Source organism: Empidonax traillii, unplaced genomic scaffold (genome assembly GCF_003031625.1).
Source record: "Empidonax traillii isolate 1590-97213 ecotype Southwest subspecies unplaced genomic scaffold, ASM303162v1 scaffold97:size1219025, whole genome shotgun sequence".
In the NCBI taxonomy this organism is placed as follows: Eukaryota; Metazoa; Chordata; class Aves; order Passeriformes; family Tyrannidae; genus Empidonax; species Empidonax traillii.
In genome coordinates, this window is record NW_020955290.1 from 267598 (window position 1) to 294623 (window position 27026).

The window sequence follows — 27026 nt, forward strand, 5'->3', positions numbered from 1 at the left end:
CCCCTTGTTTTCAAGGGTTGTTTCCCAGGGTATGCTCTGGACTAGACTTCTGAAGAGGTCAAAATCTGCCCTCCGGAAGTCCAGCGTAGAGGTTTTATTGTTGGCTCGCCTGGAATCTCCGAGTATTGAAAATTCTATTATTTCGTGGTCACTATTTCCCAGGCGGCCTTCAACCACTACGTCTCCCACTAGCCCCTCTCTGTTTGTAAACAGTCGACTAGAACCTCCACACTTAGCCACTACTGGTAAATGATGGAAAGTGGCTCAAGTGAGCTCTTTTGCCAGCTCCCTCTGTACCCTTGGGTGGATCCTATTTGGCCCTATAGACTTGTGTGTGTCTAACTGGTGTAGCAGGTCCACTTCCCCTCATCATTTCCAGTTGGATTATGAAGGCTTCATTCTGCTCCCCATCCCTGTCTTCCAGCTCAGGGGGCTGGGTACCCTGAGGACAACCAGTCTTGCTATTTAAGGCAAAAAATGCATTCAGTACCTCAGCCTTCCCTGCACATCCAATAAAGGATGGAGATTGTTCTTAGCCCTCCTTCTGTTGCTGATGTATTTGTAGAAACGTTTTTCCTTGTCTTTAACTTCAGAAGCCAAATCAAGTTCTAGCTGGGCTTTGGTCCTTCTAATTTTCTACCTGCCTAACCTCACAAAATGCTTGTAGTCCTCCTGAGCTTGTCCCTTCTTCCAAAGTTCATAAACTCTCCTTTTTCTCCTGAGTTCCAACCAAAGCTCTGTTCAGCCAGGTCAGTCTCCCCAGCCAGCTCATCTTTCAGCACATGTGGGCAGCCTGCTCCTGCACCTTTAAGGTTTCCTTCTTGCAGAATGTGCAGCCTTCCTGGACTCCTTTGCCCACAAGGACTGCCCTCCAAGGAACTCTGGCAACCAGTCTCCTAAACAGGCCAAAGTCTGCCTTCTGGAAGTCCTAGGCAGCAGTTCTGCTGGTCCCCTACCCCTTACTGCTCTGAAAAGGAAAGCTTATTCATTTATTTGTCTCTGTGCCCAGGATGGCCTCTGACCACCACACCTCCCACTAACCCTTCTCTGTTCACAAACAGCAGGTCCAGCAGGGCACCTTCCCTGGCTTTGTGTGTCATAAAGCTCCTGCACTGTTCCCTCTCTGTTTTGCTGTCTTTCCAGCAGACATCTGGTAAGATAAGTCCCCCACAAGAAAAAGATCCAGCAATAGTAAGATTTTCCCAGCTGCTATAATATATTCTTGTCTGCCTCTTCATCCTGATTGGATGGTTTATACTAGATTACCATCAGGATATGGTTTTTTTGCCTTATCCATAAATACTTAACCTTTTAACCATCATCATCAAACTCTAGAAAGTCAAAACACTCCCTAACATACAGGGCTACCCCACCAGCTCTCCTTTCTTGCCTATTCCTTCCAAAGAGTTTATAGCCATCTATTACATCACTCAATGTGTGTAAGTAATCCCACTATCTTTACATTACTGTAATGACATCACAGTTTTCCATCTGCAAAATGGTTTCCAGTCCCTCCTGTTTCTTGTCCATGCCGTATGCCTTGGTGTACATGCACTTTAGTTGGGCTATCAGTCTTGTCACATCTCTGGGGGGAGAAGCCTTAATGACTATGTGACTCTTCCACTGAGTGGAATGGATTGACAATGCTTATGTCTTTGATGCTATGTGGATCTTTATCCACTAACTCCACCGAGGTGGCTGAGATGCTGTGTGAATTAGCACATGTGGTCAGTGACCACATGGAGCCTGCCAGGGAGGAAAAAACAAATGTGCTATGATGTACTTAGCACGTCATGGAGCAGACTGAAGGACCTTACTAGCACACTATCCCTGAAACATTGGTGTGCCACACTGATCTCTAGCATGCCTAGTTTTATTCCTTTCTTTCTTCAAATGCAGTTTAAAGCTCTTTCAATGAGCCCTGCTAACCCCTGACCTTTTTGCCCCTTTGAAACAGATGTATCCTGTCTCTCACGAGCAGGCCCAGTGTTGTTTAAACCAATCCACGATAAAAACCCCTAAATTCTGCTGCTGAGACCACCCTTGGAGTCCGTTATTGCTGTTATTGGTCTTCTGAGTCTTCCTGTTTTGTGCCTCATCATTACATGCAACTGGAAAAATATAGGATAACTTGTATTCCTTATCACTTAACCAATTATTAAAAGTTTAGACATAGTTGCATTAGAGCTTCATATATTCTTTTTACTGTTTTAGTGAAGTGTTTTTCTTGGTTGTATTTTACTCCCGTAAAACCTTTTGCCAAAATGTCTTATTTTTCTCACCAAATTAAAAGAATTTCTCTTAGAGAAAAATGTGCAGTTTTTCTCCGGATGTGCATTCAAGGTTATAACAAACCAAAACACTTTTTAAAAGTCTTAAATAAAATGTAATCCCTCTGGGCAGTTTATGACTTAGAATCAGGAGTGTAGCAAAAGACTGTTTGAGACAGTCTTTTTGTTACACGGACATTTGCCGTGCTGGATATCATATGTATACCAATGCCTAGATGGGATGGATGTGGTACCCTAGCACATATTGTTATTATTATTAATAACATTAATATTAACGATATCATTAATAACAATAATAATAAAATAATAACATTAAATAAAATTATTAATAAAATAATAAAATAATAAATAATAATAAAATTAATAATTTAATACGAAAATGCTCCCTTTGCATATTCTACCAGGGTTAATGAGGTGTATCTTTACCTATAAAAAATAGGGTTATGATTCTCAACTTTCAAGAAATGAGATTAGAAGTGTTATTTTGCTCTGTGTTCTCTTCTATAGATCCATAATAAATACTCTTTTCTTTAAAATCAATCTGTATACCGTAATAACTCTTTTCTTGCTACTTCAATTCTTCTTTTATTTAAACCATTACAAACAATGAAAAAGGTACAAAATCTCTGGGTGCTCCATATTTTACAGTTCCTTATGCAAGAACATCTATCAAATACTTGTCTGTAATCCTATGGAATAAAGCTTTTACAGGTTTGCTCAGTATTGGTCTGACAACTTTTAGAATCATGGGATGTTTTGGTTTGGAAGGGACCTTAAAGATCATTTAGTTCCAAGCCCCCTACCATGGGCAGGACACCTTCCACTAGACCAGGTTGATCAAAGGCCCATCTAGCATGGCCTTAAACACTTCCACAAATTCTCTGGGCAACTGCTTGAGTGCCTCAATAACCTCACAGTAAACAATATCTTCCTAATATCTAATCTAAATCCATCCGATTTTCCAGTTTCCCAGTAAATTTTTTTCCAAATAGAGGAAACGATGCTGTGTTTCACACTATATATACAGTGCAAACATATGGTGACATTTTCATCCACAACTATTTTGTTTATAAACAACAGTTTATAGCAAATTCCATCTGCTAAAGTCACAAGGTACTCATTCCTTCTAGCAAACATCAGAAAACCAGTGTCTCCATGGAGGTTTGCACTCATATTACTTTAGGAAAACCAATTCCTTTTCTGGCACATTAAACAGAATTTTATACTTCTTTTTTTCCTGATGGTAGGACAAAATGGAAAACAAGTACACAGAACCACCTCAAACTTACCAGAAATAGCAAATCTGCCACTGTTCACCACCTAAACTGTACTGTATAACAGCCATAGCATATGAACTATAAAGACCATATTCTGAGGATTGTTCTGTTAGTCCAACTAAGCTGAAGAGCTAATCTATAAATTCTCATGCTTGTGCATTCTGACTGCTGATACAATTAATCAATAAAAATTAGCATTAGGACTCCAGAAGAAAAGAAACTGAAGACAGGGACTATTTGCAGTTCAAATTGCTTATGCCAAAGTACAGATATTGCACCACCTATAACGCAATTTCTTTCTTTGCTTGATAGGGCTGCAAAAGACTGCCCAGGTGTGGTTTTTTTTCTTGTTTGTTTGTGTTTGGTTCTTTCAGTTTGGTTTCGTTAGTGGTGGTGGTGATTGGGTTTTTTCATTGTTTTTGGTTTTGTTTTCAGTTTTGTTTTTGTTTATGTTTGGTTTTTTGTTGTTGGAAATGAGCTCTGTACAACTCAACTTCTCATAATGAGTGAATCAAGAAAAAGTTATGCTATCTCAGATGTTCCCTGTCCCAGAGGTATTTGGTGATTTTCAGAATTGAGGTTGATTGTTTTATTTAGGAGGGCAAATCTCACATTAATTTATTTCACTAGAAGGCAGAGAGTATAGGCAGTTGGAGCCCTACTGTGAACAGCCTCAAATCTCTGCTTTATGTTTCTTTTCTGTAAGCAGAATCAGTCATTTATCTTCTCCTACCTCTCATTTGGAAAAAAATATGTGAAACAAGGTGAGATAGTAAGCTAGTACAGCAGTATGTAATTTCTACAGTGTAACTAAGATAGAAAGCAACATCTTTCCTCATGAATTCTTGAGTAAAATTCAAGCAGGGCATAAAGTTAAATCCCTGAGCTTTCAGAATGCATTCTGTATATCTGGATACTCTTCTTAGGGTAGCTAACTTGTGCTAATCCCTGCTGTACTGTGAACTCACTGAAAAGAGCTACCTTATGAGTAAACCCTATGGGAAGGAGAAAGACTCAGGTAGATTTTTGGCCCAGATTCTGCTATTGCTGATTTTGTCCTCTCGGGGTCTTGCACAAATAAGTAAAATCACAGCTCCCAGAACTTATATGCTAATTTTTATACCCACGTCACTGCCAGCACTCTGGGGAATTTGAAAAGAAATACTCAGTATGTAATAGTCAAAACTGCAGTCAGCCCACCAGAAGAAATTACAGCTATGGTACAATGGAGATAATTCTGAAGAATTAGCCTTTGTCTTCATACCATTTTTCAATATCTTAGTTTTCAAGTAAGTCAACTTACTTGAAAATAGGTGACTGATTAGCCTTGGAAATATAAAGATCAATTCTTTTTGATGGCAACACCATTCTCTTTAAGTCACAAAACCCTATACCAACAAACAAGATGCAGGCATTTACTTTAGACTGACTGTGGCAACTGAAAAATGTTTAGGCTTTGGAAAATAATTTTATAACCCAGAATAATACCCTGAGATGGAGAATGCAATGTTACTCCCATGCACACCATACTAATTTGATGTGAACAAAATTAGTACTCTAGGGCAGGGGAGGTATGTCCCCACCAGCACTGTCCCTGCTCTCTGGTGGGGAAGGCAAAACATGCTTTACCAGACTTGCTCTGGTATGCACATTAAATCCAATGAAAGCAATGAAGCCTCTGTGGCAACCTTCTACAACCTACAAGTTTTCTCACATTTTCATGGAAAAGTTATCTCTGACATGGTTGGCATGTAAACATTTTCCAGTGGGATTTCCACGGAAACAGTAAAAACTGTGCACATGTGTACGTATGCGTGTGTGTGTGTGTGCGTAGGTGGGAGGAGAAGGTGTTATCTTCAGATTGGAAACTATTTTTAGGTAAGCCACAGGTTAAAACTACTATAAAATGCTTATTAAGAATGTGGTAGGGATGGGGCAGGGGTAAGGGACACAACTGGACTTCTCAGAAGAATAATTCTCTGAAGGGCACCATATAAAATATTTAATGAGATAGTAAGTATCCTTTTAGTCTTCTTTCATTTTCTTACACATTCTTGGTAGCAACCTGAATTTTTATGTAAGAATCTTCTTTGTGGCAACCTGCTAAAGGTTAAGAGACAGAATGCCATAAGCAGAACAAAATCCCCAAGGAAGATGCAATATTCAGCAGAAGGGAAGGCTATTTCTGGCTGCAAATAAAGTAGTAATGTCTTAAGGACCGTATCGTGGGAGGAGATATTGTTCCCTGCTGTGCTGGTTAGGGAATGGGATGGAGGCCACAGCCGTCTGTCCTTCTAAGCTGATGATCCCTGTCTCACCAAAGTGTAGGCTGCTTACAGTTGGAGTGGGGTGATATGAGTTACTGTCTGGCACAAATGACTGGCTTCCTGGGCACATTTTCTGGAGAGCCTTTTTGTATTTCTGCAAGCACCATTAGGACAGATTTTTTTCTTGTTGCTCGAGGGCTTGACTTAGAAAGAGGACACCTGAATTTCCCTGGAGGAGAGTGGAGTAAGAAGGATGGAGGTAAGGTCCTGGGCCTGGGAAAAAAAGGAAAATGAAGACAGTGGAGTTTGGAAGACACAAATAAAGAAATTAAACCAAAAAACTCTCACAAATTAGGTGAAATAGACCTAGTTCACGACACCTTGCAGAAGACATTAATTGACAGGGTTCTCCACTGTCTTGTGTGGTGTTTCAGCCTTGTGTAAGTGGAATAGAAGGAAAGGAGGAAAGAATCCAGAAAAACATATAAAGATGACCCAAAAAAGCCCAAAAAGAAATGAGGAGAGGTATAAGGAAAACTAAATCATTCCAATTTGAGTACTACACCTTTTAAAAATAAGTTTATTTTATAAGTATATGAAAAGAAAAAGATATTTTTTCTCCTTTTCTTGCAGTCTTAGCCTGAGACTTTCTTTTTTACAAGCTCAACTTCATAACTTTAAAATAATAAGGGGTTTATAAGCATTTAGATGCATATTCTAGTTTTACTAGCAGAACACAGAATATTGAATGTACTTATTTTCAGACAATTCTAAGTCCAATATAAAGACTGATATTATAATGTGCTTGTGTCTAGGGACTTAGACCCAGGTGCTATAATTTGCATCAGTGCAAAACATGAAAAAATTCCCAGAAATATGACCATGATTGTTTTTGCAAGAGGGGAAAGCATGAAGACCATAGTAGAACTTAACAATGAAATTAGATCCTTATGCAGATCTTCTGTATTCTCACTGCAAACATCGTTTAGGATGACCTGGTATGTGAGTATACCAATTGCATATCCCACAGTTTTTAGGACAAAATTTTTCCCACCCAAGGTGTATTTGAAGTTTTGTTCATCCATATTGACGTGTCTCTAATTTTCTCAGTTATAAATTGCCATTACTACTACATGAAGGCACTAATGGTAAGTTTTTTTAAGACATTTATCCAGCGCTTACGGATCACAAAACCATACTGTTAGACTATACAAGTGGAAAATTGGAGAGAAGGAATTTTATGCTATATTTCCAAATTCTGACACCACAGCATCACTCCTTTGCATTGGAGTAAGGAAAAATCACCAAACCTTTGAGCCACCTGATTGAATTCTACTTAGGAACAGAACCAAATAATGTTGTCAGTGTAAAATGGAGAACATTCTGTTACAAAAAGATCAAAACTAAAAATCATTTGTAGGTCAAGACTGAGCTGTAATGAGCATGTTCTTGTTGCCCAGTTTTAATGAGTGAGTTTTTGAAAGAGAAGGAGAAACTACTGATGAGAGCTGGCTGCCATACAATCCTGTGCCTTCAGTATTACTTCTCAAAATGTTATTAGGGGATTGTTACTTTTTTCTTGTGACAGTAGACATCTGTAATCCTTCCATGCAGATTGATAGAGCTAAATCTGCACTCACTCCTCCACCACTTAAAAACCTCCCTGATTGCTCCTATTGTGTCATTAAGGATAAATAATGTATCCCACCTCTAAGACATAAGAATCGTTGTTCAGAATGTCCTAATACTTGCTGAAATTAACATAAAAGCTCCAAAACCTGCCTCACTGCAAGTTTAAAATGTCTAAAGGGAGATGAAAGGAAGATATTGCTGAGTAATGTACTCTTGCAATAAGTTTCCCTTCTTCCCCTGCAGTTGCTTGAAATTGAAACCATTGTCTCTAACGATGAAACTCTGTGGCCTTGCAGGTTTCTGAGTAGACCTAGGAAATGCTTAATTACAATGTAAAAAGATAGCATGTGGACACTACTGTGATATGTGATTGCTTAAGGTTGCCTTTTCTTACTGTTTTCACAGAACAATCTCAGTGGAAAAACATCTCACAAAGCAAAACTGGTTTCCTTCTTAAGCTACTGAACTCTATTAGAGTTTTCATGTATCTCACAGACTAATTTACATAGTAAGTTATACCAGGCTATGCCATCCCTTACGGACCTTTGAGAACAAAAGTCTAAAAGTCACTCTGCTTTGGACTTTGATTCTTTTTTTCCATTTTTTTTTCCCACCTGAATATAAAAAATAGTCTAAAGACATATTTCACTACAGTTGTGAGCCAGGACTCTCAAAAGAGAATCCAAATGGATCTGAAATTTGATCTTTCCTTACCTTAAAATGTTGTGTTGAAGTGTAGTGCTGAGAGTTTTTGTTATATAGATTTTACTAACCTCATTTATATAAAAGTAATGTTCTGTTGGGCTGACAAGGATCTTTAAGTGTCATGATAGTCTGAAAATTCAGATTAACAGAAAAGGTAATTGAATGTTCTACTACACCCTCCTTTCCTTGGGTGACTCATTACAATTACTGATCATTCATGATATCAAAAACTATCCATCTCTTTTAGATCCTTGATTCTGATTCTCAGTTTCAATTTCTAGAGACAGAATTACTGCAAACAGTGAAGAATTAAAGCCATCTGCTAATACTTGGTGCACTAACACACCAGTTGGCCAGAATCATCTTGTCATTTCTCTATCTCCAGCTGTGTAAAGCGAATACAATCTTTTCCCAAAGATTCACCCTAGTGCACATCACTGTGGGATTTTTTTTTCAAGAAAACTGGATAACCTCTCCCTGTTTTAAGTATGTTTCAGAACAAAATAAACTCCTTGTGAGGGATATTTGTCTTTAGGAAAAAGCCAAAAGACATAAACACACTCTATTACTTGTACGCACCTGATTTTTCCTTTGCAGAACTTTTCAAGGAAAAGATTTTACTTACTTGCTCAGATCATGAAGGAGGCAATATGATCTCTGATTTGAAGTAACAATATTGTTAAACCATAAATAAACCAAACCAAATAAAATATCAGAACTTAACCCTGATATGACTCAAAACAAACCATGGCCATTTCACAGCTCATCCCACTTTCAATAAGTGGAAGTCATTTTATGTCATAGATCACTGCTCAGCCATCTCCTGCAGTGTTCGTCTTTTGTCACTATACCCTAGAAGTCTAAGAAGGAAACTGTGTTATAAAAGCTTCTGCGTCAAGGATTATTTTTACAAAACTTTCACTCTATGCAGCTTTTGATGTCTGAATCTGAATGAGCAATATACTGCTATCTCATTCAGCCTAATGTTTTATTTGTCTCAAGATAACAGAAGGCATGATGGAGAAGCTTCTTTACAGCTCCTCTTTTACAGTGAATTTTTGCTATCCCATGATGCACATCATGATAGCTTCTCTTAGAAGAACAGGTTTTCTGCAATGTGTTTGCAATTTCTATTAGCTATATTTAGGACTGCAAACATATCTAATAAGTAAAAATATGTTTCCTAAAAGAATGCATTCCAGACTACCATCTTACCTTACACTGAAGGGCAGGGGCAGAAGAGAAGAACTTTTATGTATGGTAAACAATACATTGGGTTTAGTTGTAAATGAAGATTAAAGGCATTTTAGACTGTTCATACTAACAGCCTGTTTCTATTAAGATGTTTACTTTCAGTGAAAAGCACAATTAAGCATGCAATATGTTTTTCAGTACAAGAATAAAAAGAAGAATAAAAAAAGTCATTAACCTCTTCTTCAACATTATGGGCGATTCCATTTTGCACTGGTCCTGAATCACTTGGTGGTGTTACTGCAACTTCCACTTTTGCACCTTTTTCCGTGGCATCATCCAAAAATAAGAGTGGGAAAACAACAGATCAGAATATTAAATAACAAATTTGCTAGTGAAACAGCTGTCATATGTCTAGACTAAGTAAATCATCAAATACTAAAGGTGTGACAACATCTGCTTTTAAAAGAGAGAGACAAAAATTTTGTCTTTCATTTGATTAGTACACATTTTGAATAAAAATCTTACGAATGGTGAGCTAGCATTTGAAGAAACTATTTTGTTTGCACACATGCCCTAGAAATATTCAAATGCATTGCAATATTGAGTGCTCTTTGTTATTCATAAACTAACTGAGCCTGATACTTGAGGTAAAAACCGACATAAATCATTCACCACAGACATTCTAAAATGCAACATGTTGCATTTACAGGTGAGGGGATACATTCAATGATAAAACTTCTGTAATGCACTAACCCCTGCAATTAGTAAAGTAACTTCCAAGCTGTAATCTTGCTCTCACGCAAAAATGTGGGAAAAAAGTAAACAGATGCTATAATAACATCCAGTAACAGCAGATGATCTTTAAAACAGAATTCTGTAGTCCTTGTGCTAAACTTGTACTGGAATTAAAGGGATAAAGTTGGGCCTTTGATTTCTGATGCCAAATTTATTCAAATTTATTCTTACTTTGACTATCTTGGAATTCTCTAAGCAGTAATTACCTCTTTAAGTATGTACTACATAAAAATGTCAGTGGCCAAAAATCCCTTAGACAATATAAAGTAAAACAGAATTGCAATATGAAATCTCTAACTCAATTTCAACGTGCCTTATGGTATGCTCTTGTGCATAGAAGTAAATACAGCTGTCTAGTTACATTACTGCTATCCTGAGATTCTTCTAAATTAAAAATCTGAGATCACAGACACAGCAGAGTGCCAGACTATCTGTAATTATTTCAGTATATGTGTGTTGTCTCTTAACCCCACAGCCAGCATTATGGTTTATTAACAGACTGTCCTATCCAACTGCCTGATTTTGGAAGCAAATTGTATGTAAACATAACACAAAGTCAGAAAAAGTGTCAAGTAATAACATGATTCAGATTTTATTGGACACATTTGTATGTGGTTTTCTAAATGCAGAGAATATCCTGAAGTAAAGTAGAGAAAATAATACATAGAGCAGATTTTCTTTTAGACAAGGAATTTTTGAACTAAAATACAAATTCTTACCTTAATGGAAAACCACAGTAAGCCAATTTTGCACAATTAGCAAAGATGGGCCTAAATGACTCCCAGCAAGCAGTATACAGACAAATCAAATCTTAAATATGAAGGCTGATTCTCTTTGTGACCAGGGTGGTACTACAAAAACCACATATTCTCCTAAAGCACCTCAGTAAATTAATTAAACTTCTATATATAAACTGCAAGTAAGTTTTGCATGTCTATTTCTATCACTTCAACACTTACACAAAATCAGCATTGCTTTTTATTTTCAACCTGCCAAAAGGCTTTCTAAATGCCTTGACTGACTTTCTTTTCTTGTACTCAACTCCTGTCCCATCCATAAATTTCATACTCTTTGGTACAGAGAATCAGAATATTTCTACTAGCATAGCATAAATTATGTAGAAGGATAAATTAATGACTAAGGAATTTCAAACAAAATAAAGCAGTGAAAGTGACTCTCAGGAACAGGTGATAAATCTGTACTGCTGCACTCACCATGATTAGCAGCTCCATTCTGCCTTTCACTGTCTTCCACCTGGCACTTCTTTTTGGCGATCTTATGCAGAATTGAGGCCCTTTCCTTGAACTTTCCTAAAAGAAAGCATTGTCATTATTAAAATGCAGCCATTTTGAGAAGCAAAGTTTCTTTGCCATAGCTTAGACTTCAAAGATCAGTGCTGACAATCCATTTCAGTTCCTCCTGATAGCAAACATGCTATTAAGCACTATCTCATGTTCCCATCTATAGAGGTTTTTTTCTTTTTAATGGAGATATAAATAATCCTCTTTTTTTCCTGAGAATTCAGCAACAAATAGAACAAGAAACTGAAATCAAAAGCTATGATTTTTCTTTGGAAGAAGTCAGTAAAGTTCCACCTATACACATGCTGTTGTAAGAATTCAGCCCAAACAGAAGATGAATACAGATGAATGAAGATAGATATAAACAAACACTAAGTTTCAGTTCTCAGTTAGTAGGATAGTAACACAAAATTTCAGATTAACCCATCTATTGCATCATAGTGACTGTGGTAAAATTTGTAACTTTGCACTCCTCTCTTTGTCTGTGATTTATACAGGTGCTTCAGAAGGGGAAAAAGAAACCTCCAGAATTTCTGATTTTCATATCAGATTCTCAAAGGTAAACTTTCTTCTAAACCTGCCAGGGTTTTCTTTTGTCTCCCATGAGGTTAACCATGCAGCTCATCCTCTACGTTGTCTCCAGGGCAAGACACTCTACCGTAAGAGAAGTCCCAGCTTCTGTCACTCTTTATTGACCACTGAGTCCAAATGACATGTTCAAACTTAGCAATGTCAAAGATGTCAAATATTAAGTGAAATGAATCCTTTCTCTGCACTGGTTGATCTTTCTATGCAAGGACTCTTTGGACACCTCTATGATAGCCTATGTTGGGTCATACTATCTATGAAGACGATGTGTCTGCCTTCATTTATTGTTATCCCCATTGTCATTGCGCTTTTAGTATTTTAAAATATTTTTGAAAGTTCATCTCTTGGCTATCATGCATTATGTTTCTAATTAACAACACTACTGCAACACAGAGTCTGTGGCTCTTTTAATTCTTCATCTCCACTTAAAAAAATGCACTGAAAACTGTTGGTGTCCCTGCAGCAAAACCAGCACAGATTTAAGACCAGAAGATATTTCAACAGAATTATATAATAGCCTAACACTGGAAAGGAGAAGTAAGAAGCCATGAATGAATTCAGTTATGTGGATAACAGTCACTAGTTTTCAAGCTAAAATAAAAGGCACACAATAATAAATCATTAGTCAAGAAAAAAATTCCTCCCCACAAATGTAAGTTTCAAACTCCTGTACACACTTTTGTATGTGAAGAAGCATAGGCCCAGGGACTAGCAGCCAGGAATTATTCACTGGGAAGTGGAAGTAATTTTTCAACAGCAAACCACTTGGAAAGTAATAAAAATACCACAAATATTTAACAAGCAGTTCTTCCTTTCTGCAGTCCCTATCTTTTAAAAAACACATCATGCTCGAAAAAAAAAAATAATTAGCCATTCACAATATTTTGCAAAAATTAATCTTCTTTGGCACCTGGAGTAAAACACCTGCAGAAGAATATCTAAGCACAGAACACAATCATAAATAGCAAAGCATCTCATTATTCCAGTGCACAGGGTCAGATGCAGATGTTTTAGTTAGAAGGGAAGAAGAAACAAAGGGTTAAAGAGGGAAAAAGAGAAGAAAGGGAAGGAGGGAGGGAAGGAAGGAAGGAAGGAAAGAAGGAAAGAAAGAAAAGAAAGGAAGGAAGAAAGAAAGAAAGAAAAGGAAGAAAGAAAGGGAATTGTTTGGGGTATCAGATAAGAGAAAGAAAAAACAGAAAAAATGCAAATCATTATTTCCAAATATTTGAAGCCAAAATGCTAAGAGTCACAGCTGCTCCTAACTTCTTTTGAAATACTGGGGGCATTTAAAAAGTGCTTATCCATAAGAATGTGTAAATACTGACAGGTGCCTGTTGTAATATCAGTTTGCTAAAGGATTGTGTTAGCTTTCAGACTCCAGCTCAGCTTCATGTGTTTGAGAATTCGGCTTGTGATGCCCCAAATACACAAACGCATTTTATGCAAACAATGAAGATGATGCAACTGAGACACTTTCCAAGAAATGTCTGTGGAGCCATTCATGTCTCTTAACTACTCCAGAATACTGTAGAACCTTTCAATTCAAAAGGTTCAGTTTTAAAATACAATTAATATAATGCAGAATTCTATAAGGATATTCTAGTATTTTGTTTGAGATTGTTTGAAACTGTTTAGGTTAGCCATTATTGAACTGAAAAGAAAATGCCTCCACAGAGATTTAGACTGGTTTAGTTTAGCTTAATTGAATATGTCCTCTATTTTTTTCACATTTACAAAAACCTCCCATCATCTTCAGGAAGAATTTCTTACACTGACTTTTAGCAATTTTAAGTTACACTGCTTCATTCAGGACACTGTTCCACAGTTATAAGTTACTATCATAGAAATTAACATCAACATTTGAAATGGAAAATGTATTTTGGTTTATATTTATTTCCCAGTACCTGCATGGTTCAGCTTCCATTGCTTTACATCATTATCTTTCATTTGGTTCACTCACTGTAGGTAACAAGTGAGAGGAAATGATTCAAAGACATTATTGACTATCAAAACCATTAAACTGAGGAAAGCAATAGTACTAGCCTGCATGAAGACTGCAAGATACAAAAAGACAGCAGCCCTATGCCTTCTCCCTCCCTTTCTTGGCCATTTTCCTCCTTTAAACCGAATCAAAACTTGTTGACTGAAGGGGAAGCACAGAGACACCAGGAGAAATGACCAGTTGAGGATATTTCTAAGTAATTCAAATTTTCAGAAAGCCACCAAGAACAATCATAGGCACAGATCTTCTCTCATGTCTTTTTTCTTATCTTTAGATGGGGTTACTAAAATAATCCACAGGAATGTTGTAGTTTCTATTTCTAGAATACTCTAGAGTAGTCTATTTCAGTCTTCTTTAATAGTCCTATGTACTATAGGTTTGACTACCCAATTCTCATAGTAGCTGTTACCATGAGAGTTTAGGTGAATGAAAATCTTTGATTCCATGGACCTAAAGGAGATATATAAAGATAGCTATAAAAAATTCTTAGTTAATCCAGATTTGCTGAACTCCAACAGATTTTGCAGCTCATTTTAGTTCGAAAAGAATGGGGTAGAAGGAAGAGATCAAGGCCAGGTGATTATCTGAGAAGACAAATTAAAACTAAACTAAAACTAAATAAAAAAGTAGTTTTATTTGAATATATACAAACAAATCAATATTGTATAATGTAGATATGCCTTGGTTTGCATGAGTAACTCCAGCTGGCATCAGTTGGCAGAGATTCTCCTCCTGGTAAAGGATATGTTAAAAGCCCATCCTTCATCTACAGGCTAAACTGCAGGCTACAAATTCCCCGGGTCAGAAAAGTCTTCAATTTGATAAGAAAATAGTTAGTCTTCAGAAATTCACTTATTTAAAAAATTCAAGGCTCTACTTAAGAGTCATCTGACCAGTCTCTGATCAAATGAAAATTATTGCATCTATGCATCTACAGCCAAGCTTTCATGAGTCTGAAGATGTCAAATCTGTGGCTGCTGAGCAGTTTGAACTCTATCAGTCCTGCTCATGGCCAGCTGTAGTATACAATTAGTGAGTCACTACTGATCATTTCCAGAAATCCACTTTACATGCTTTCTACTTTAACATTAAGATCATGCAGAAGTATCAAATGAAAACATATGCAGTTTCGTCATGTTTTAGGCTCTTGGTGAAGCACAATATTACTGTGAGGGTCTCTTCCCATCTTGAAGGATGTATTTTCTCTTCCAGGGCCTGACTAATCTAAAATTAATTTAAAGTCACTTCTAGACCAAAGAGAAGCAATCAAAACAACAGAGATCAGTTTCTAAGATGTGGGGCACAATGGCTCTCTGGTCATTAGGCTGTATATAATTATCTATTGCAGCCTAACCACTAATTTTTGTCCCTGATTGTTCTGATGTAGCAGCAAGAATAAATAAGCTTGTGTTTCTCTACTGGAGGACAGAAAGATTACTCCCTATCTCCACTCAGGGCTTAAGGACCTTGACTTAAAGATGTACTTTATTAGAAAAAAAAAAAACAAAAAAACAATGAGTTTGTACTTGGATTTATGTGTTCCTGTGACTAAGTTGCTGTACAAAATATATAAAAACCTCAATCAAAAAAGGAAGAGAAAGAAGAAAATGGGTAATGCAAATAAGTGTGATGCAGACTGGTAGTGATTATACTTCTGAAAATCAAAACACAAAGTACAAAACATAGCATACTTTGATGGAACTACAATTTCTGGTATACACTATTCACTACTTGTTTTATGAAAGACAAGTGAAAATTATGAAAAGAGTTGTTTTGGGGAAGGTAAACTATTATAGACTCTTGTATTAGTATTTCTAAAGACAAAGAGCTTCCTGTTTGTTTTTGCTTCTGGATTTTTGCTGTTGCTACAGTATGGTCCTGAATTATTTATTCATGAGAAGTGCTTTCTGAGATGACATTGTATATTAACAGCAGTACTTCTGCATAGGTACAGTAATAATAGATATATATGTATGTATCGTAACTTGGTGGGTGTTTCCGCACAAATAAATACATGAAATTGTCAATAGATATTTATGAATTTCAGAAGGCTACTTTTGAAATAGTAGATTTAATACTTCACCAAAAAAGTTAGAAATCTTAAAATATCCAGTTTTAGGGCTACAGTGAGAAATTACCTTTGCATTTTCATTGTAATGAAGACTGAGATGAAACTTACTGTAAAAGCTTTTGCTCTGGTAGCCATATCTGAGTGGCCTAGGATAATGGCTCATTTCAGGTTCTTGAGAGGTGTATTTTAGCAACAGAGGCATCACTGTTTGCCTGGTTAAATCTTCTCTCAGATATCTTTTCTTATATTGGTGCCACCCCTATTACTAGATACTTAATCTGGAAAACAGAGGGCAGTGAGACAAGACTGCTCTATGAGCTCAGGCCTGCCTCAGGAGAGAACAGCGTCTTTCAACATCAGGCACAAAGGTAAACAGAATTGTCTTCCACAGACAGCCCCAGAAGAGTGTGGTTATATTGGTGTATCCGCAACAGATACAGAAGATGGGAAATAGCTAGAAGTTATTACTTCCCACCCTCCTGACCTCAACCCAAGAAATGATTATTAGTAAGTCATGTAATGAAGGTTGTCTTAAAATCTTCAAGATTAATCTACTAATTGTGTTTTCAAAAACAGAGAATTAAACTATTTGCCTCAAATTCCCAATATTAAGTAGGAATAGGTGGCTAGACTTCTCTACAGGGCTCAAAATTATTCCCATCTGCAAACATGGTGCTAATTACTAAACTTAACATAATGAAAACATCTGTCTGGCATTATAATCAGAGAGCTGGACAAGAGGCCTTTATCCTACAGACAATCAGATCTCAGTTCAGGGATAATTCCAAACCGTAGTAATGCTGACTGCACTAGGACTGAAAACATGTGTCGGAAATTTAGTGCACATTTAACCGCTTTCCTGAATTAGTATAACAAAATTGCAACGCTTTTGAATCAGCAGAAAATTTTCCCAAGACTTCATTGAGCCCTGATTCAGACCCTAATTACTTCCTTCTTGTACTGCTAGAATCAGGATTTAAAATTGCATATTTTTTGCACTGCAATTAAATATACTCGAGGAATAAGCATGCTTAGTTTTTAAAGTTTGTTCATTACTTTTAAATAATACAGTAAACTGAAGTCACTTTGCAATTGTTCTCCAACTGAGTGGTCTGAACACCCACAAATTAATTAATCTTCTTGAATGCATTGTAAAATATGGCATCAAATAAGCATCTACAATCTATATTATTTGGCACCACATAATTTGGGAGTATGGTTCTGCATGTATGTTCTTTACTAAAAGCATTCCATTGTATTTCCTTATCTGAAATAGCAAAACTGAAATGTTGAAAATAAAAACCTTAAAAAAGATTCATAACAGATTGCACCGTCAATGAAGACATGCAAAAAGGAGTTATTCAAAAATGGAAAAACTAAAAATAAACTAAGAAAAACAAAGAAAAAATGAAATACATAAAAGAAGCTCAAGGGGCTTCAAAAAAAGCTGATACAAACAATTCTAAAATATTTCTTACCTTCTTCAGTCATTGTGTCATAATATTTTAGGTTTCCATATGATCCAAGCTCTACAACATCACAGTAAAAGACACAAAGATAAGGAACCAGCAGACATTCAAGATATGTACATGTTTTTGCATGTGCTTCATAAACTTGAACAGTGATTATGCAAAACATTCTGCAGGACAACAAAACACAGGTTACAGAAACAGCAGTGCCTTTCCTCCCAGAAATTTCACAAGTCACTGACTTTAGGTAAGTGTTAAACTTCTTAGTGAGATGTAGGAGAACCACTGACATCTAAAATGTAGCCTTTTCATGGTTATTGCTGCTTTGGTGCCTCTGCATTTGGGAAAACATAATGAACTTGACAGTGCCTAGTCAGCAATAATTTTGCAAACTAAGCTCTTTTGTCATTCCCCAAGTCAGCCATTCAACTACTTCTGTATAAAAATTTTAAAAAAAGTCTCAAAACACATAACTTAAGAAACTGTCTGTAATGTTGTCCCACAAACATTGTTTTGATAGCAGTGCTGATGTTGGCTTGCTTTAGAGGGGTTACTTTAACCACTCTCTTGTCACTTGTGTAATCAGAAAAAGATCATTTCATCAGGTGATATCAGACCTACATTATTTATATCATTAAATTGATCTGTATATATTGCATTACTATATTCTAGCAGGGCAGAGAAAAGAATGGAATGCAGATATCTCCAGACCTTTATGGCTACTATTACGGTTTTGTGTGATACAATCTTGCATGAAATCACCTTTTTACTCCAGACATTGTATTACATTTCTTTTCTTGAAGTGCTTTCTTCTTCTAATTTGGCATATATGTGAATATATGTATAACAACAATAAATAATGTAAGTCTACAAAACAGGTCAATGAAAAATTAAGCCCAAGGAGGAATTTGTAAATGATCTGGCTGAGGAATCTGTGGATGATTCCACTCATCATTTTTACGTAAAATTTTACAACTGAGCGTCTGAGCATCCAACCTTTGACAGAATATAACCATTCAAAAATGTATGCTTAACAGTTTGGTAGTGCTCTTTCCTTTGGAAATATTCTCTCTTCATATTTATGAAACAGCTTAAGCAATCAAATGTACAAATGATGTCCAATTATTCTGATTTTAGCTGATGCACCTCACGTTCTTTCAACAATTTTTCACAGAGGTGGATATCAGTAGAGGCCCGGCTACTAGTTTTTTACTGAAAAATACTGTGATGATATGTAAATCTTTTGAAAGATTTTTTTTTTTTTAAATAAAAAACTGGAATATGGCAAATTAACATTTCTTACATCATTTGCAGAGATAGAGAACACCATATGCCATGTAACTACAAAATATAGGATATTCTAATTGTTGATTTTTTAATAATTATGATTAGATTGTAATGATTTTTCACAGTCAGTTCACCAAAGGCAGTTACAAATATACTCTTTCATATGCTCGTTTGTACAATGCTGTGTCTTGTGCGTAACTGTGTCCCGCAGAATAGGGCATTAAGTCTCTCTTAATGCAAAGAAAGATTAATTTAAAGACATAAATTGATATATTGTTTTATAATAATATAGATTGCATATACTATTTTGTAAAAATATTCTTAGTGTTGCAACATGATCTTTGTAGCTGATAGTACGCACAAGAATCTACTGTTCTACCATCTTGATCTTAGTCCTAAAGATTTAAATTCCTTACCTGGAAAGAGCCCCCAATAACTTCAATACTGACTACCCTGCCTACAGCATTTGGAACCACTTGTCCTGTTTAATTAGGGCCAGCACCTTTGCTTATACTTATTCTCACTGACCTCTGCCTTGATGTGTCTGGGGTTCACTTTGCTACAACCTGGGATGAGGTTTCCACTGGAGATTGAGGACAGGACTGGAAAACAGATGCTAAAAGGAGTCTAAGAATAAATAAAGAAATGGAGGTACATGGGGAAGACAACACTGACGGAGAGGAGCTGCATAAACAGAGATGAAGGTTGCAACATAGCAACAAATTTCCAAATTAGCAGAACAGCAGACATAAGGCTTCTGACCTCATGGGTGTAACAAAAGTGGTTTCAGAGAAAACCAACAAAATTGGTGGATTCTAAATGTAAAAAAAAATAGAAAAAAAGAAAGAAAAAGAAAACCACCACATATGGCCTCTCATGTTTAGATTATTTGTTTACATCTGAAGTGAGAGATGAAAGACAAACAAGAAAGAAAAAAAGGTGAATCTGACCTTATAGAGACCAAAAAAGAAGAGAAACAAGGTGACGAATGACAGTGCATGATGCTGATGATAATCATGTTCTGGGCGCTTCAGCAATTCAACACACCAAGGATTAAACTAGGTTAATTCCTGCAGTTAGCAAAATTATTTCCTGGAAAACTCTAATCCTGCTGGTAAGATGACATTATCCAAAGGTTATAGTCCTATACCCAGAGTGGAACATTTTGTACAGTCATCAGCCCACTGACTGCAATGCACAACAATTATCCTAGAAAACATCAGCTGTACATATTCACATGAATTACTTTTGTGGGTTTCAAGATTACTCGGACCAGTGCTGCTCAGCAGCATGAGAGGTCTGCCTCTATATAGTCTGCCTCCACTGTATTGCACTGGCTTCCTCTGTAAGATTTGGACTAAATCTGCTCTTTGGTAATTGGTTTTGAGTTTTGCTGCTAGAAGAAGACATATTCTGTTCAATATGAATTTAAGTAAACTCAAAATGAAGTACTTTTTGAAAAAATACTGTATTGGAAAAATTTAAAAGTTATTAAAATAAGCTTATTTTAAATGGAATTGAAAATCTAAAATACTGTGATAAAGGATACTTGAAAAAATATCCCCAAATTCAATGACAATTCCATTTTTGTGAACCTGCTATGCAACTCCCATGGCTAAGTCATACCAGACAAACTGGATGACAGCCAGTACCTACATCCCTACTGGCTGCATGAAACAAAGAGGATGCAGAGATGCAGCTTAACAGCTGATCCTCAACAGTTAGAAAAACATTTAATAATTTGTTCCCTTCTGCATATCTTTACACCATCAGAGAACACAAGGTTCCTGGTAATCCTGTTGAACATTCCCAAAGGATTACAACAACATTTGCCTTATTACCTACTGTTCTTTGCTTTGTTTGTAGGTGTCACACCACATCAGAAAAATAATGTTGTTAGTCAATGGGGCTACATTATCTGTGACTTCAAATTGCATTCAAGACACACAGCATGGCTTCAACAAGGAAAATCCTGCCTGACCAATCTAGTGGCCTCCTAGAGTCAAGCAACTACAACAGTGGACAAGGGAAGGGCTACAGGCGTCATTGATCTGGACTTCTGCAAGGTTCCTTCAAGCTCCCTCTCTCTAAATTGGAGTGAGATAGATTTGATGGGTGAAAAGGGAACTGGTTGGATAGTCATATCCAGAGGGTAGCTGAAAACAGCTCAGAGTCCTGATGGACATCAGTAACAAGTGGTGACCCTCAGGGGTCTGTTTTGGGACCAGTGTTATTTAACTATTTAATATCTTAATAATGACACAGATGAATGGATCAAGTGCACCCTCAGTAAATTTGTAGATGACACCAAGCTAAGCAGTGGTGTTGACACACCTGAAGGACAGGATGCCATCCAGAGGGACCTGGACAAGCTCAAGAAGTGGACCCATGGGAATTTCATGAGGTTTAATAGGACCAAGTGCAATTTGCTGCACCTGGCTTGGGGTGACCACCAATATCAATACAGGCTGAGGGATGAACACACTGAGAACAGCCCTGCCAAGAAGGATTTGGGGGTGCTGGTGAATGAGAGGCTGGACATGACCCAGCAATGTGCACTTGCAGTCCAGAAACTTACTCATATCCTGGACTGCATTAAAAGTAGTGTGGCCAGAAGGTCAGAGGAGGTAATTCTACTCTTGCTCTGGTGAAACCCCACCTGGAGTACTGCACCAGCTTTGGTGTCCCCCAGGAAGGGCATGGACCTGTTGGACAAGTCCATAGGAGGGCCACGAACAAGGTCAGAGGCCTGGAACACCTCTCCCACTAAGAGGGGCTTAGAACATTGGGTTTGTTCAGTCTCTAGAAAAAAACACTGAGGAGATTGTGGAACAGCCTGTCAGTATCTAGAGGGGAACTATATAAAAGATGGTGACAAACTTTTTAGTAGGACTTGTTGTGGTAGGAAGAGGGTAGATTCAGACAAGATATAAAAAGCACATTTTTTATATGGAGGATGGGGAATCACTGTCACAGTTTGCCCAGAGAGAGAGACAGTCAATGCCCCATCCCTGGAAACACTCCAGGTCAGGTCGGACAGGGCTCTGAGCAACCAATCTAGTTGAGGCTCACTGCAGGGCAGTTTAGATAGAAAACCTTTAAAGGTCTCTTCCAACCCATGCTATTTCACAGTTTTATTAAATAATATAGTTATTTACTCAGTTTATTTTCAGTATTTACTCACTAAGTAATGTATATACAGTCTGTGATGAAATAGTCCTTTCTGTCTTTTAAGTGTATAGCCCCAGCCTGCCATAGAAGGAAAGCAGAGCCAATATTTTTCTTTGCTCTCCTGCAACTGTGATCTCTGATACAGTCTGCAGTTGTCTATAGTTATGGCAGAAATGAGCCTGTCTCAGAGTTTCTCTAATTACTCATAAGCCATACAGCTATTTTAGAGATAGCAACTTTCATTGCTAAGGTTATGTATCCCTTCATGAAAAATATGAAGTCAGACTCTCAAAGAAAAGAAATGCATTGTGGATTGCTTTGACACATGTAAGACTTTCACTTTGCATAAAAAATATATTTCTATGAGAATTCATGTCACACTCCTTTGAGATAATTAAACTCCTTCAAAGTTGCTATACCTTTTATTCAAAACAAAACTGCTGAAGAGAAATTAATGGTGACAAACCCTGAATTTTTAGTACAATTCCACCATTGCTTTTACTTGACACTCCTTGTGTTTGACTTCCATAGTCGTGAAGGTGTCAAGGCATAATCCTTTATCAGCATCACTGGGAGCTTGGTTTAAGAGAAATTTTGAGGCATTCTGGAACAAGTGGATGGAGAGCACGTATTTTTTCCTGAGTTTTCATACCATAAATTCAAACTATCAAAAGGCTGAATATCTAAGGCATAAGAGAGAAGAGAAATGAGAAAGTAAGGGCTCAGTTCTTAATGAAATTGAGAATATGCATGCAGCCAAGAACTTCAACTTAAAAGCAAATAAATAATTATGAAAAGATTGTAAACTTATGAAGCCTAACTGAACATTTGAGACTGAAGAGAATTTTTGTGTGAGGAGCTGCACACATAATTCTGCAAATCCACAAGTTCCTGACAATCAAAACCATTACTTTGATAACTCACTCTTCTCCTTCACATTTTTCTGATTTGTGCTTACTGTTAGCATCATGCTTATCAGGATGTTCTCTTTTTATTTATATTTTTTCAAAGAAGGCCAAGGAATTAGTCCTAAGGAATTAGAGGTCACGGTCTTGAGAAAAGTCAATCAGATTATCAGAGTCTCATCCATAAACAGAAAAAGGAGAACACTTTAAAAGATTTGCTAAATAAGTTGTAGTGGCTATCCAAAGTAAATTTGAATCAAAGCTTAGATTGGTTTTGTCAGTGATGTTAGATTAGGAACAAAGACCTCTCAGTGCTATAAACTTGTGAAAGATCTAGAAAAGATGAACATTACTGGTGTAAAATAAGAGTCCTAACTTCTAGCAGATCTTTAAGGAAAGATAATGCGATCCACTGTTTGAATCAAAACACAAAAAAAATACCACCAACTGAAAACTATCAGGAATTGTGAATTTTAAAAGGGAAGAATTATTTGAAATTATTTTCTTTCAGTGAGTTTCATCTTATTCTGACTCCCACCTTCTCTAAGCTTCATGAACCTCTTAGCTTTCTTACTGAGCACTTATATCCCTATCTATCTGGAATAGACTGGAACTGCTGTGGGAGTTTGTATGTAATATCACTGCAGAAAGCAGAGGAGCAAAAAGCAAATATTCTTTTAAAAAGAATAATACTTTTTTTCCTACTACCTCCAGATAATCAAATATTGTAGCCTACATTTTTACTTGTAGAACTTCCAACTGCCAGTTCGTCAAATATGGAGGCTTTGCCACTGAACTGTTGCTGTGGAAAATACAAAAGGACCTCTTTTGGATCTGAGTAATAGAGTAAAAGACTGCATTGCATTTCAGAATTACATCTTTTTTCATTATACTACTACCATAATGATTTACTAACACTCCTAAAAAAAAAAAAAAATAAATGAAGTCTCTCAGTTTCTTAGCTAGTAGGCAGTGCATTAGAAGTAACTAAATTATTTACTATTTTGTGCATCTAGCTCTAAAAACACGTGGCCACCTTTCATCTTGTCTTTAAATTGCAAGCCTGCTGCTCCTGTTCTCTCTCCTCACTTGTTCTTGCCCTGTTTTTTATTGTACATAGTTTTTTTTCTAAAAACAATCTTATTAGAGTTTTCTGCTCTTATATAATTGTTTTATTGCAATTTTATCAAACTGGAGTGTGAATAGAAATAGAATTAAAATTTATACAATTGTATTAGTAGAGTTCTGGGCAGCTTAGGTTAGTCACAAAACCCGAAAGCTAGATCTACCTATTACTCTGCTCTTAGTGAAACTTTTAATACGAGGAGTGAAACCCCACTGTTTTCAGTTGTGGTGACAAAAGGAAATTTGTTAGGGTTTTAGTTGATATGGGCTGAAAAACAAATATTTTTAAGGAGACGATCGATGGCATGTTATTTACAAACATCTGCAGTGGAGCAGAAACTAAGTTACATTATTATTATTATGTGTCAGATATAAATTTTGATATTTTTTTGAGATTTTATTTTTCTTAAATTTGAGAAAAACATGAAAGTGCTTATTCCTGAGAGTTTTCACTCAGAAGTTACCTTGGTGCCTTCTGCCATCAAACTCTTGAAGACAAGTGCTGTACATTCTCTAGAATGTAGTAACACCTAAAGACAACACATTTATAACAGAATTGATCCAGCCTGGATCAAACACAATTCCTGAGGCCTTTGAAGATGGTATTTATCCTCAAAGAATTTTCAAATATTCAAAAAAATAGGAATTCTGAAGTGTAGAAGTGAAAACCTCATCACACTGATGAGGTTAAAGCACAAAGAGAGCTTTACCACTGATTCTTTTGGAATCAGCATTTTCCTAAACGTCTGTTGGGCCAGGCACTGTAGGGTAATGGACAACGGAACTCCAACTAAATAAATTCCAATTGTTTGGTTTTTCAGCATGACCGAGGAGAATAAAGGAAACAGCACTCATTCTTCTCACTATCCAGTCATAAAATCCAACCAATCTGTGGAGGATGAAGTCATCTGCCATGTGCAAACTCTACAAAAGAAAATCTCCCACTTCCAGCTACAATGTAGAGCCCCTCACAGCCACTACTATTCCCTGATCTGTACATGTTTCTAAATTGTTCATTTTCTTTATTGTTCATATTTTTAACAAGAAAATTCTAAGTTAGGAAAAAACTTAAAGGCCATTAAGCTTGTAAATACATAGTCAGGACAGATGTACCCTACTCTGGGATCATGCTTGTCTTTAAATATTCATGTCTTCCTCGTGTACTCGGTAGCGATCTCAAGAAGAATATGCTGTCTGAAGAACTGGGCATCACTGGAAAATATCATGAAGAAGAGAGACAAGAGTTTTGTCTGCAGTGAGCAGCTTGCATAGATTCTAGTTAAAACAACAAAACAGGGAATGCAGAAGTAAATTGTTGCAAAAACTAACACAACAAGCAAGATCAATGTCCCTCAAATACGACAAGAATTAAATGGTTTGTGTATGTATGCTAAATCACTCAGTAAAATAATTTAGACTTCAAAAGTCTACTTCTTGGGCTGTCAATTGACATTTAGGATTGATGTACAGAAAAATCAGCTGAACCAAAACTTCATAATAAAATTCTCTTTATTAGCCTAACACATCATTTTCTCTATGCCAAAACCATACACTTTGGTAGAGAGCTCAGGTTGCACAGCTGTTACAGTGACATTTATATCTTCTGTGTGTTACCTAGAAGTTTTTAAATACAACTGCTATCCATTTTTGGCTTTGAAGTCTTAAGACATGTGGCACAAGGGGCACCATTTGTGGAAAAAGAGTCCTCACTCTGCACCATGTGTGGTGAATGAATTCAAGCGGGATAGACTCTTATCCAAGCAGAACTGTCCTGTAACTTTTTGCTCCACAACTATATACAGACTCTCAACTAACCCTGGGTCTGAGCTTTCCAGCCAGGACAGGTGTTTCCTTATATCTCCACATACCACACACGCACATGACTGCTGCCAGCCACAGAGATAACCACGCTTCAAGTGGCTTTCTAGCTCGACCTTGTGATTCCTTTCACACACACACATGCTAATCTTGGCTCTGGCTAGCTCAGGACCACAATATTATTCCTTTAGTATTTTCTTCTTCTTCTTTAGCTGCTTCTACAAAAGTATACTGGGGGAAACAGATACAGAATTTCTCTCTCTCTCTCTCTTTCAACTTTCTGACAGATATTAACTGGGCTATCTAAAATACTGTCTCTGGCTGTTTAAATAGACCTGCCCTTAGATGCACATAACCAATGGCTTCTACCCTATGTGCTGTTGCTCACTCTGGCAGTACAGGGTTTTACTTATGGTTTCTGAATTCAGTTTGATGTTGGAGATATTTTTAAAAAATCTCATCTACATTTATCACACAACCTCAGGCATCTAAATTAGTAACACAATTCTGGTAGTCTCTACTGTAGCTGAAGCATACAAAAAGGTGAAAGAAGACCTTGCTGGAGAGTGATGTGTCTCATGGCTTCACCTATTCCATTTAGCTGTTTGAAATCTTCCATAGGAAAAAGCTTTCTTCTTGCTAATGACTGTGCATAGAATCACACCACTGAAAGCTAAGCTACAAAAGTGCCCTCGAAGAGAAGGCAACCACAGCACCCTTGTGTCCACTAGGGAAGGCAATGCCAGCAGGTCAAGGGAGGTGATACTTTCATTACACCGATACTCATGAGACATATCTAAGTGCTGGGACTAGTCCTGGGCTCAGCAGGACAAGACAGTTGTAGACATGCCAGAACTAGTCCAGCACTGGGCCACAAAGATTGTTAAGGGACTGGAACATATCTCATAAGAGGAGAGGCTGAGAGAGCTAGGAGATTTCAGCATGGAAGAAAGAAGGCTCAGGAAGACCTCACCCACATGTAAAAATACCTGATGGGAGAGGAATGGAACAAGACTTTCCTCAGAAGTGCCAGGGGAAGAGTCAGTGGATGCAAACTAAAAGCCAGAGAACATCTGGACACAAGACAACAGCTTTTACTGGGATGATGGACAAACATTGAAATGGGCG

General features: G+C 37.0%; 1 protein-coding gene across 4 annotated transcripts in view; it reads right to left on the reverse strand.

Annotated features, from left to right (window-relative positions):
• SLC24A2 (solute carrier family 24 member 2) overlaps positions 1–27026 on the reverse strand; it is a 124473-nt gene that overhangs the window by 32804 nt on the left and 64643 nt on the right. For 3 of the 4 annotated variants that reach the window (XM_027881848.1, XM_027881845.1, XM_027881846.1), the window contains exons 5-7: positions 17602–17652; positions 11376–11471; positions 9602–9690 (exon numbers count right to left, since the gene is read on the reverse strand). In XM_027881848.1, the coding sequence (XP_027737649.1) occupies positions 9602–9690; positions 11376–11471; positions 17602–17652 (236 nt within the window). The remainder of the gene's footprint in view (positions 1–9601; positions 9691–11375; positions 11472–17601; positions 17653–27026) is intronic. The other variant, XM_027881847.1, reaches the window with a different exon arrangement.